Consider the following 11,852-nt stretch of genomic DNA (forward strand, 5'->3'; position numbering starts at 1 on the left):
TCCATGGTGTCTATCGATGAGCCAGCAACCCACAACGGCAATATACCTTGCTCGAGTTTCAAATTTGTTTAATCAAAGAGACCCTCCTTCCTTCCACTACTTCCCGTTGGAGGATGCCATGGAAGTTCCTCACAACCTCAACCTACCTCTTTATTCGTGGCCACTGCTTCTAGTATGGCAAGTGGTGCGATTTAATAGTTGTAGAGAGTAGAAATAAATGGGAGATACTGGATATCGTAATCTTCTCCACATTTGTAACAGTTAACTTAATGCTGCTTAACACCTGGATAAGTTAACAAACGTCACAGTTGGAGGAAGATTTACCTCTTTTCATAGATTACTGAATACTTATGCATTAAGATTGGCTTAAAGATACCATGCTATTGATAACTCTCGAGTAAAATCTCCATAGTATTCTTGCACTTTGATCTTGAAGATTTTATTCTTGGTCACGAGATCTCATAAAGGGAAGACATTTGTTTTGGTAATCTGCAATAAAGTCTAAAGCTGATATATGATAAACTAAAAGGTTAAAGTTTAATTTTATCTTTGTACTTATTTTTTAAGAACGTTAGGCATTCTATACTTTTAAGTGGAATAATTTTACCCTTGAATTATTTTTTGAAGGAGTAAAAATCCCTTTTTGTTAATCAATCATTAATTTTTTTGTTTTCTGTTGACGTGCCATGCGTGTGAGACCCACGCACATTGACATATAAAATGTGACATGTCCTTTGATGTTAAATTGCTTCTGAACTTTTTTTTAGGAGTGCTAAGCACTCTAAAATCTTTTTCTCAGAGTGCTAGTTACCCTAAAATTTTGTTAAAATAAAATTAAATAAATATTATTAAAATATTAAGTATTTTAATATTTAATAATTTAACTATTATTATTTAAAACATTACATCACCTAATTTAACATTGTTTATATTTAAATATTATTTTTGCTAGCATTTTATAAATTTATAGATGACTTATTATTTTTTATATATCAATCTTTAATCTTCTCTCCAATACAGTATCCAAATTATTACGCCTTTTTTGTGTGTTGGAACTTACTTATATTTTTAATATTGATTAAATTTCATAATTTTTTTGGTTAACTAATGATCTTCTTTTAAAATATTGCATTACCCAAATTTAATACTCTCTATATGTTGTAGTGTTAATAGTGAAATCATAAACATGACAAATCAAGACCAATAATATGACAATAAAAATATTTATTTGAAAGATATCACTTATTTCATTAATACGCTATAAAAAAGTTACTTAAAAAGAGAAAAATGAAGAGATGAAAAGAAAAAATTTCTTCATTAATTTGGAAGTTTATTCACTTCAATTTTAATACCAAATCACAAAATATTAAAAATATTAAAATATTAAATTGAGTGGTGTAATATTTTAAATAGTAACATTTAAATTATCAAATATTAAAATATTTAATATTTTAATAATATTTATTAAATTTTATTTTAATAAGACTTCAGAGTACCCAACGTTTGAAGAAAAAGACTTTAGGATATTTAGCGCTTCTAAAAAAAGAGTCTTGGGACAAATTAGTACTAAAGAACATGGTCAAAGTTTTACATGTCATTATGTGTGGGCCCCACACACATGTCACATCAACAAAAAATAAAAAAATTAATGATTGATTAACGTAAGAGGATTTTGGTTCCTCCAAAAAATAATTCAAAGACAAAATTACCTCATTTAAGAGTATAGGGTGCCCGGTGCTCTTAAAAAATAAGTACAGGGGAAAAATTAAACATTAATCCTAAATTAAAGTTAGTTTTTGAAGTCCTTATGAAGATAGAATGATACTCGAGTAGACCGGGTGCACCATATCATTTATGATCTGTCCAATAAAAAATGATATTTAGATGACATTAAATATAAATTAATTCTAATATTAATGATAATGAAGAAATAAAATGCAAGAAATCAAATATGCATTCTATTATAAAAATAAAATCAATTAAAAAATACTCATTTTATCTCAAATTATAAAATCCTTTTAGACAAAATCTCACATACCAATAAACCTTATTAAATACACCTAACAATCTCATCTTTTCAAAACAAAGATATAAACTTCAAATAATATTCATCATTTAATATATTAAAAAAAGAAGAAATGAAAGTTAATTATAGAGAGAGAAAGAATAATATTAAAATTAACATATTTAATAAAATTTTAATTTATCCAAAGTATTGGAGGAGTGTTTCCCTAAAAGGCCAAAAAAAAAAAGTATCACAAGCTTTCTTTATAAATATGTTAGTTTTTCTTTATAAAATATGCAAAAAAAAGAAAGAAACTTTTTTTGGCCCCCGACTTTCTTGACATGTTTCATCCCCCTCCATATGTCAATATCTGGATGCGTCGCCAAGAGAATCCTCGCTCATGGACATGTTGATGAATAGCCCCATAATTCATTAACTTTCTTAGTGTTGGTGGGCCCATGCCTTTTGCTCTTCAGCAAGAAGATTGGGGTGATTTTTATTTTTAAAAAAATATACAATTGATAAACAACATAAATTAATAAGAAGGGTATTTTTTAAAAAAACGTAATTATTAATGTTTTACAAAATATTGTGAAGTGACTTAAACAACATAAATTAATAAGAAGGGTATTTTTTTAAAAAACGTAATTATTAATGTTTTACAAAATATTGTGAAGTGACTTATATTTATCATAAAACCTTCTAAAGGTCAAGGCCTGTGAATGAACAGAGGAAAAACATGCTAAAATTTATCTACTATTTGAGTATATGATAATACTCATATTTAGATTAGCATTAGTATGCAGGTACGCCAAGAAAAATTATGTTTGGGATTTATCGAAAAGAAAATGAAAATATATATATTTTAAAAATGTGGGATATGATGAAAATAATGACATAAAAAAATTCAAAAAAAACCAAAATGACTTGAGAATAACAAATAATATATATTATCAAGTATGTACTACACCAAATATATACTGAAGACTGAGCAATACACTTTATTCTTTTCCTTTTTGATAAACTAATACACCTTATCCTTTAAAAATGAGTTTAGCTACACAATAAACCTCGGTCGAAGGTTACTATTCTATCGTTGATATAGGGGTAATTTCGGATTTAAATTGTGAATTTATAGACTACATATAGAACAAAAGATGTGTGATTTTAACCCGGTGGGGTTAGATCAGCTAGTTGTGGCTGTTTTTGTTTAACCATAAGTTTTAAATTCAAGCTGTGGTTACACAGCACTCTAGAGGCTAGGGGTGCCAATTTTAATGGTTTCATGTTATGCCTTGATCCGGATTAATCTGAAACCGTTGATATGCTTGAAAGATGACCTGCCTTAAAATATCGGGTGCACATAAAAAAATAAGTGTGATTTTTTCCCTTTTTGGGGAAAAAATGATTGATTGACTTGAACAATGGAATCTTTTGACTCCCTGAAGATTTCCAGGAAAATGACTACGTGCATCTCCTTCACTTTTCTATCAAATCAAACGCAAAGCGGCAAAATCTAGTGTCTCTCTTATTCTATTGCCGCCCTTTTTTCCATTTACCAAATATAACCAGACAAAACTTATTTAAAGAATTTAATTTGGAATTGGCTTTCCTCTTTTAAAAAAATGAATTTTTGTGGTTACAAAAAACACCATTCTACGGTAGTGGTAACGACAGCAATAAGAAATAAAAATTAGGTATGAATAGAACATGTAAGAGCAGGGGGATAAGAGAGAAATGTCATCCTTGCCCTCTTTTTTTATTTTTTTATTGATTTTATTAATGGAAATTGAATTTCATTTGTTAATTAGGATTAAGTTCCAACAAACCACCCACCCACCAGTTACTTGAGGTTGAGCACCTTTTCAAGGAAATATAAAATAACAGAAATATCTAAATATATTTAATTCTTTATGAGATCATAAAAACCCACTCTCTGAAAAATCACTACAGATTTTCATCATTAAATTTAAATTTAATAATTTTTAAAAATACATATTTAATTTGAATGGTTTAAATTTGTAACAAAGGAGAAGTGGCCCACTCCATTTAATTTAGATCTAATTTGGGAGAATTGTTTTTGACTGGTGTTTCTGCAATTCAATCATTAATTTAAAATATAAATAAGAACGTAATTAAGTTACCAAAGCCACGCCCATGAAGAGAGAAAATAACATATTCTAGGGGAATGTTTGATTTCTATTTTCAAAAATATTTTTCGTTTTGAAAATTTTAAAAATAAAAAATTGGTTAATAAATTAAAAATCTCATTTTTAAAAAAATCCTATTTTATTTTTTAAATAAAAATCTCGTTTGGATAATTTTTTTAAAAAATATTTTATTTTTTTAAAAATAAAAATATCTTAAAGTTATTTTTATTTTATTTTTCTTATTTTCAATGAAAAATATAGTAAGATTGACCAAATTATATCACAAACCACAGCTATTAACAATAACCAAACGGCTTTTTTTATTTTAAAAAATTCTGAAAAATGTATCATAAAACAGTTTTAAAAATAAAAATAAAAATCAAACAAGCTTATAGATTTAAATATTTTCAAAACTATTCTCATTTTTATATTTAAAAACAAAAAAAAGAAGTGTCTTAAAATTATTTTCATGTTCTTTTTTACTTTTAAAGTATACTATATTTGACTATCGTAAACTACCCGTAACTATTGCCAATACTATTAAGTAATAATCACTGGCTGCCATCACTATTGGCCAATTTTTTAACTCAAATTTTTTTTTCAAACTCACATATTCAAATAATTTTTTGGTTTTGTTTTGAAAAACACATTTTAAAAATTGATTTACAAAATATATTTTAAAAACAAAAAATAGAATAAAATCAAACAAGCCCTTCTTTGAAAAGTGAAAACATATATTTCGGAAGCTTTTTGTAAAGCACTTTCAGCATTACTAAACAAAACTAACGAGAAACTTAAAATAAATTAACTCTATTGTTAAAAAAATTAATTTTAATCCTCATTTAAACCCTTATAGGGTTACTTCAAAAGATAAGAATAATATAATTTTCAGTCTCTTACTTTTACCTAAATTATCAATCAAGTTCTTAAATTTTTACAACTATTCATAGTTAGTATTTATGGTGTATTCGTGTTGTTATTCTCCCCACAAACTATAAGGACTAATAGCGTGTAATCATGAAATAATTGTAAGGACTTAATTGATATAAGTTAAATTTTAAGGATTATATTGATAATTGAGATAAACTTGAGAACCAAAAATTTCATTATACAAAAACCAATATTAAATAAGAGCAATAAGAGAGAGATGTGAATAAAAGTCTTTTATGATGTCTTTTAGAGTAGAAAAATTGTCCTTCATGGCCTTTTAAAAAGGAAAAAAAAAACTTTCATATATGTCTTATAAAAAAGACAAGAGGTGTAGTGTATATAAAAATATTCCTAATATTTTTTTTAAATATTATGTTGAGTATGCCAATTGCCAAATCGTTTTGTTATTAAATATAATGATAGATCGAGCAAGCATTTAAAAAGACTATAAATAAAATAAAAAATGTTTCATTCATAAAGTATAACACACACTTACAGTCTACTAGATGTTTTAGTGTGTGTGTGTTTTTAAAACGAACGAGGGAGTACTAAGAAGCTCAAATGCTATAGTATTTTAAAAATGAGAGGTCGAGAAATTTTATATATGCTGGAATAAAAATAAATACTCCTGTATAAGAAAGTGCACAAGAGAACAAGAGAACAATGAATGCATGTTGAATTACTGTCCCTTTATGAAACACAAGGGCCAAACACCAAATAACACATCACAATTCATTTATTTATTTTTTGTCATAGAATGATTGCAAGCCATCTTTTGTTTGCGATTAGGTACATCCGAAAGTCAAAGAACAAACTTTTAACACTTCTTCATTAACGAACACGATCTAACTCCTTACAAACCCAAATGAATCTGATCCTTCGAACCATATGATCTTCAATCCAGGCCATGCTAATCTAATTTGTAGTTTCCTCCACTTTCCGCAGTAGTCCCTATCATAAATGCATGTTAGTAAACAAAATTAACATCAAGATTTCACATTAGATTATGTATATAGTGGCTGTTATATATCAGCAATCATAAAACATGACTTCAGCTTCATGGGAAAGACAAACCATTTGGACAAAATTACAGTATTAGGGGAAAATATTAGGCCAGCGTACTTGTGTCAAACTAAATATGGGAAAAGCTTACTCCCTCAGTTTAAAAATATAAAATATTTTTAATTGAATCTCACTCTCCAATAAAATAGTTATTTACTTTTCAACTAGCTTTGTCTTTTCATATTTACATTTATTAAATATCCTACAATAAATATAAAGTCATTATCAATAAGAGCACTTAAAAAAAAACAATGATTACACCTTGAAAAATTAAAATGGATTATATTTTTTAACATCCAACTTCTCAAAAAATACCTTATATTTTTAAATGAAAGAAGTATATACTTAGTTTTATATATATTTAAGATACTTATTTTCAATTAAATCAAGACATATAAATTTTTTATAGATTATTTGTTTAATAATAAATTCTTATTATCAATATTATTAACCCATTAAAATTCACTTGTCTTGTCGGATCAAAAAAATTTATTTCTTTAATTTAATTGAATAAAAATATATTAAATATATAATGCTAAGTATATAATTAAATCTTACCTTATCTTGGCTTTAATTAAGTAAATTAGAAAAATATAATCATTAATCCCTGTAATTTTGTTGGATTTTTTTTATTCTTATAATTTTTTCAATACTTTTAGCCTTTATAGAAATTAAAAACATTAAAACTGTTGAGACTTAAATAAAACTACAAGGACATGAGCAATAAGCGTAACACAACATTATAGATATTTTCGATGCTTGGAATTTTGATTGATTACCTTCGAATTCGAGAAAGAGGAGAATCTCAAAAATCAAATGATTAGAACTTATATGAGCAATGACTGACTCCAACAACTACCCAGGCCTTCCCCGAATGGACCTTCAATTTTCAGAAAATCTTCTTGGTCCCAAAACTCCATAGTGAAATTCCCAGCTTGCCCTTCATCATCTCCTTCATCATTCAGCAAACTCGCCCACCACGCTTCTAATTTATCTCTCTGAGTAAAATGAACAGCACATGGCTCTGCAACACTCTCTTTCATATCACCACTAGAACTAGTTCCAGTTTCAGCATTAATAATATCAGTGTCACCACCTTCACTTGCGGAAACAATCTTAATATTATTATTATTCCTCCTCAGCCATGGCGAATTCTTAGAGAAAGTGTGAGGCTGAGGTTTTATCACTACGTGCTGTTTTACTTCTTCTGTCTGATCCTCTTTTGCTTTCGTCCCATGGCTTTCTTCTTTATTCTTCCTCTTCCGCATGTTGGTGTGCCAGAAATTCTTCACGTCATTCGCTGTTCTTCCTGGCAGCCTTCCAGCTATCAACGACCATCTATATATTCACACAGTAACCAATGATCTCTCAGTTTATTAAGCAATATTTATGTCAAAGTTACATGCAATGAAGAAGACGATATAGAGAACATGCATGCCTGTTGCCCAGAAGTTTATGGAACCTTTGAATCATGTCAACCTCGTCGTCGGTGAAGCTTCCTCGGTTGATGTTGGGTTTCAGATAATTCAACCATCTCATTCTGCAGCTCTTCCTGCATCTCTTCAAACCTACAATATAAATATACATACATACATATATATATATATATATATATATTAAGCAATATGAATGTGTGTGATCAGTGAGAGATGTGTATGTATATGTACCAGTTCTTTGAGGAACAAGATGCCATTTTCCCTCGCCGTACTGGTGAATGCTAGCTTTGAGAAGATCGTCTTCCTCTTGGGTCCAGGTACCTTTCCTCAGACCTGTCGGGTTCTTCTCCATTAATTTCAAGGCTTATAAGCTTAATATGCCCAGTTTTAATGCGCTCTATCTTTCTGTGTGTGTGAGTGTGTGTGTGTGTGAGCTTATCTTATCTCCACTCTCGCAGCGAAGTCATGAGATGAATCATAACTATTGGTGAACCAGTGAATTAATGTCCCAATTATGTATAAACATGGGCAGACCGAGCCTCCGTGGCCTCATTGCCATCCTTAGATTCAAATTAAAGTTTCTATGCTTCTCAACCGTACGAGAACACCATATTGAGCTCTAACTATGGGATGGGCCAGGCATAATAACGCAATAATTAATAATTTGTATATTACTTCCACCGTTTAGTATTACTATATGATTTTTAAGATATTTTTTAAAAGGTTAAATGTTAAAAAATATAAGATATTTTTTTAAAGTGTAATCATTACGTTTTTAATAGAAAAAATTGAATAAAACATTTTAAATTTTTAAGATAAAATAAATAATTTTTTTAAATAAAAATAAATATAAAAAAATGTTAGAACTTAAATATCATTAAGACATTTAATAATTTATCAAAGGTGTAATTAATTAAAAGTGTTTTATAATTATGAATGAATGTTTTTTTGTATTTTTAAATTTTAAATTTTATATTATTTTTAAAAAATTAACAGACAGAAAGAAATGTTGGTATTTAAATATCATTCATGATGAGTCTAACCTATTTCGCCGCACTCCTGACCTTTCAGCTGTTGAATAATTGCATGCATGTCAAGTACAGTATCGGAGACAGGTTAACGTGCAACATCTGAGTCCACAAACACTTCTCTGGAGATCTTGTAAGACACACCACCCCAAAAAAAGCCAAAAAACCGGGGAAAATTTAAACAAGTCTGCACGTTTTTATTTTTTGATTAAGTCTATATTTATATTTAATTTAAAGTTTATAGAAGATTATCTTATTTCCAAGTTATGAGCAGTGTGATGACTCATCTTAAACTCTGATACATTAATGTTTGGAAGGAAAGAAAAGTATATAAGAAAAAATTACATAATTTCTTGTCTGGTTAAGGAAAGAAAAATGAAAAAGTGATAAAATTGAGAGAAAAATAACATATAAAATTCACATATTTTTTCTCTCTAACTTTTCCTTAAAAATTGAAGAGATTTTGTAGATAAAACTCCACATCAAAATTTTCCATGGATACTTCTCAATTTTTCATTTCTTGTCCCCTCCCTCCCTCCATATTCATCCTTATATTTGGCTACAGTTTGTTTTTTTAGGATACTGTATATTTAATAATTTTATAACTAAATTTAAATTAGATAGAATAATTTGTAATTATATTTTATTTATTCCGCTAGTATTTGTCAACAAATATTTTTATTTGAACTTGACAGCTTTTATTTTCTCCTTGTTTTCTCTTGGTACTTTAATTTCTTATAAGGTTTCTATTTAGTCATCTTAATCTTATAAAATATGTTTTTCAATCTTTTAACCCTAACATCATTTGAAATGTCTAGGACATTAACCAATAACAAACCACAAAGTTTAAAACCAATTAATTAGATTAACAAAGGTACAAAAGAAAGATAGTACTCCCTCCATTTAAATTATAAGAGACTTTTAGAGAAGTTTCAGCTTCATAAAATAGAAGACATTTTAATAAAAATAATGTTTCTTTTATGATAAGTTTTTATATTATTCTTTTTATATATTTTCTCTTTAATATTCTTTATCAATTGAATATTAAATGAAAGGCATTTTTAAAAGTTTATATTTTTGCCTTGAAAAAAGTAAAGTTGTAAAGTATATTTAATGAATTTTATTAATATATAAGATTTTGCCTATCTTGTAATTTGAGATAAAGGAGTATCAACTTTGACTATTTAAAAATTTTAAAGATTAATTTAAAAATACTTTCAAGTAGGGTTGTGTAGGTGGCCTGGTGGCCCAATCAACCTAGTCCTACTTGAACTAGTCAAGCTAACCAGGTTGGGCTTCGAGTTTGCACCTGGCTAGGGTTAATTCTAGCCTGCCCTACCTGGCCTAAAAATATTATATATATTTTTTGCAATTCTTTTAAAACTTAACTATTTTATAGTGTTGTTTCACTTAATATTTTTTATTTTCATTGTGAAATTTTCTGTTATTTCAATTTTCCTAATATTTTTAAATATTTAAAATTTATTTTATACTTTATATCATGTAAAAATAATGAATAATTGTTAATAATATATAATCTAAAAATTTTACTTTAAATTCTAACATTAGTTTTAAGGTAAATATGTATTTTTTTCTTGAAGTATTCTCTTAAGAGCATCCAACACCTTCAATTATTGGTTAGAACCTCAATTATTGGTTAGAACAATTTTACTTTTAAAGTAATTAAAATGAAGTATTTTTATCCTTTTTGTTAAATTCTTAGGGATCAATGTTGGAGTTTCAATAATATTTCTAATAGTCAACATTGAGAATTTGATAGCAAAGCTAAAAAATACTCCGTTTTAATTACTTTCAGAGCAAAATTGTTCAAAACTAATAGTTTAAGGTGTTTTGGTATGGCTAATGAACCTATTGAAATTATTTACAGTATATAGATCGAATCTAATGATGTTTTAGGCAACCTAAGCCTAGAGGACTAAATTTGGGCTAGTCATTCTGTACCATTCGCTATGGTGAAAAGCACTATGCGCTGCAATGATGGGCAAAAATTTTAATTTGCACTTGCAAATGTGAATTTAGAACGAAGAAAGAAAAGGAAAGAGAAAGCAAAAATAGAGGGCAAGAGCTCTACTAGGACGAACCCTAGGCCTCTAATGAAGTATTATATTATGATTATTTGAGTTAATGGGAATCAAATGAAGTCAATGAAAGTTAATGAACTCATTGGATAAGATAGTTAACTTGTAGTTAGAAAGTTGGTTATTATAGTGGGAATTTAGAAGCCGAAAGGATTGTTTGGATGATTATTAGTAATTGATAGTTGATATTACTTGTAGACTAACCTTGCAAAGCACTGTAAAGTTTGAGTTTAACTCAAGGGTTGTTTTCCCTTTTACTTTTAAAAATAATATAATTTGACTCTTACTATTAATAAAGTTAACTTTGATTATTAATTGAGTAGAAAATAACCTCAAAAATTATATAAATGGAACAAAAAATTATAATAGAAAACCCAAAAAATTTATAATTAACTAACGGATAAAATTAAATTTTTTTGGTTAACGATAGAAATTAGATTGCATAATTTTCAAAAGTTAAAATGAAATATAGCATAATAAATGAATTTAAGTTTTCAAACACTCCTGAACTTATAATTTAAGAGCCAATTTACTCTTTTAGCTTTGTTAATTTAGTAAATTGATGAGTTGTTAATAAATTAACTTTTAAAATCTTATAAAAGGACCTTATCAAAAAAAATTACCAACAAAAAATATCATTTATAGAAAAGCAACAATAGGGTTATAAAACTATCAAATATGACAAAAGTCATGAGCTAACAAGGGGCATTTTTTTTTTTGGTAAAAGCTAACAAGGGGCATTTGGTTCAACAAGTTGAGGAAGTCATATCAGTTAATTTTGAAATTTTGAGTTTGAGTCCTAAAATGCAGTCGCTTTATATAAAAATGTTAAAAGCATTTTGAGATACTTGTGAGGCCATAGTTGGTAATAATGATCTTGCACGGTAGGGATTTGGATTGGTCTAGGTGGATATAGTAGATATCTCAGAATGCTGGATGATGGAATAAAAAAATAACAAAAGTCATAAGCTTCAAGGCAAAAACTTGAAATAAAACAGATAAATAACAAAAGGCAATGAACTACAACATTCGCTGAGAGGGGGAACAAAGAGAACGACAAGTTTACGCTTCATTTTACTGATTCTGAAATCATGATTTTTTAGCAAAAGAGAAAGGAAGAGGATGCAAGCAATACACTCAAA

General features: G+C 27.8%; 1 protein-coding gene across 3 annotated transcripts; it reads right to left on the reverse strand.

The window, feature by feature from the left end:
* Positions 1-5,805: 5,805 nt before the first annotated feature.
* Positions 5,806-8,047, reverse strand: LOC129304058 (transcription factor MYB113-like). Of its 3 annotated transcripts, none has more exons than XM_054943686.1 (4): positions 7,815-8,047; positions 7,586-7,715; positions 6,927-7,485; positions 5,806-6,036 (listed from the first exon to the last, which is right to left on the reverse strand). In XM_054943686.1, the coding sequence occupies exons 1-3, from the start codon at positions 7,933-7,935 to the stop codon at positions 6,975-6,977; spliced, it is 762 nt and encodes a 253-aa protein (XP_054799661.1). In that variant the 5' UTR covers positions 7,936-8,047; the 3' UTR covers positions 5,806-6,036; positions 6,927-6,974. The 3 variants fall into 3 exon arrangements, with proteins under 3 accessions (XP_054799661.1, XP_054799662.1, XP_054799663.1); XM_054943687.1 differs by having other exon boundaries at positions 7,586-7,699; positions 7,815-7,969; XM_054943688.1 differs by having other exon boundaries at positions 7,586-7,707; positions 7,815-7,933.
* Positions 8,048-11,852: the final 3,805 nt, after the last annotated feature.

This window comes from Prosopis cineraria, unplaced genomic scaffold (assembly GCF_029017545.1).
Source record: "Prosopis cineraria cultivar Desert tree isolate PC_DT_omini unplaced genomic scaffold, ASM2901754v1 PC2, whole genome shotgun sequence".
Classification (NCBI taxonomy): domain Eukaryota; kingdom Viridiplantae; phylum Streptophyta; class Magnoliopsida; order Fabales; family Fabaceae; genus Prosopis; species Prosopis cineraria.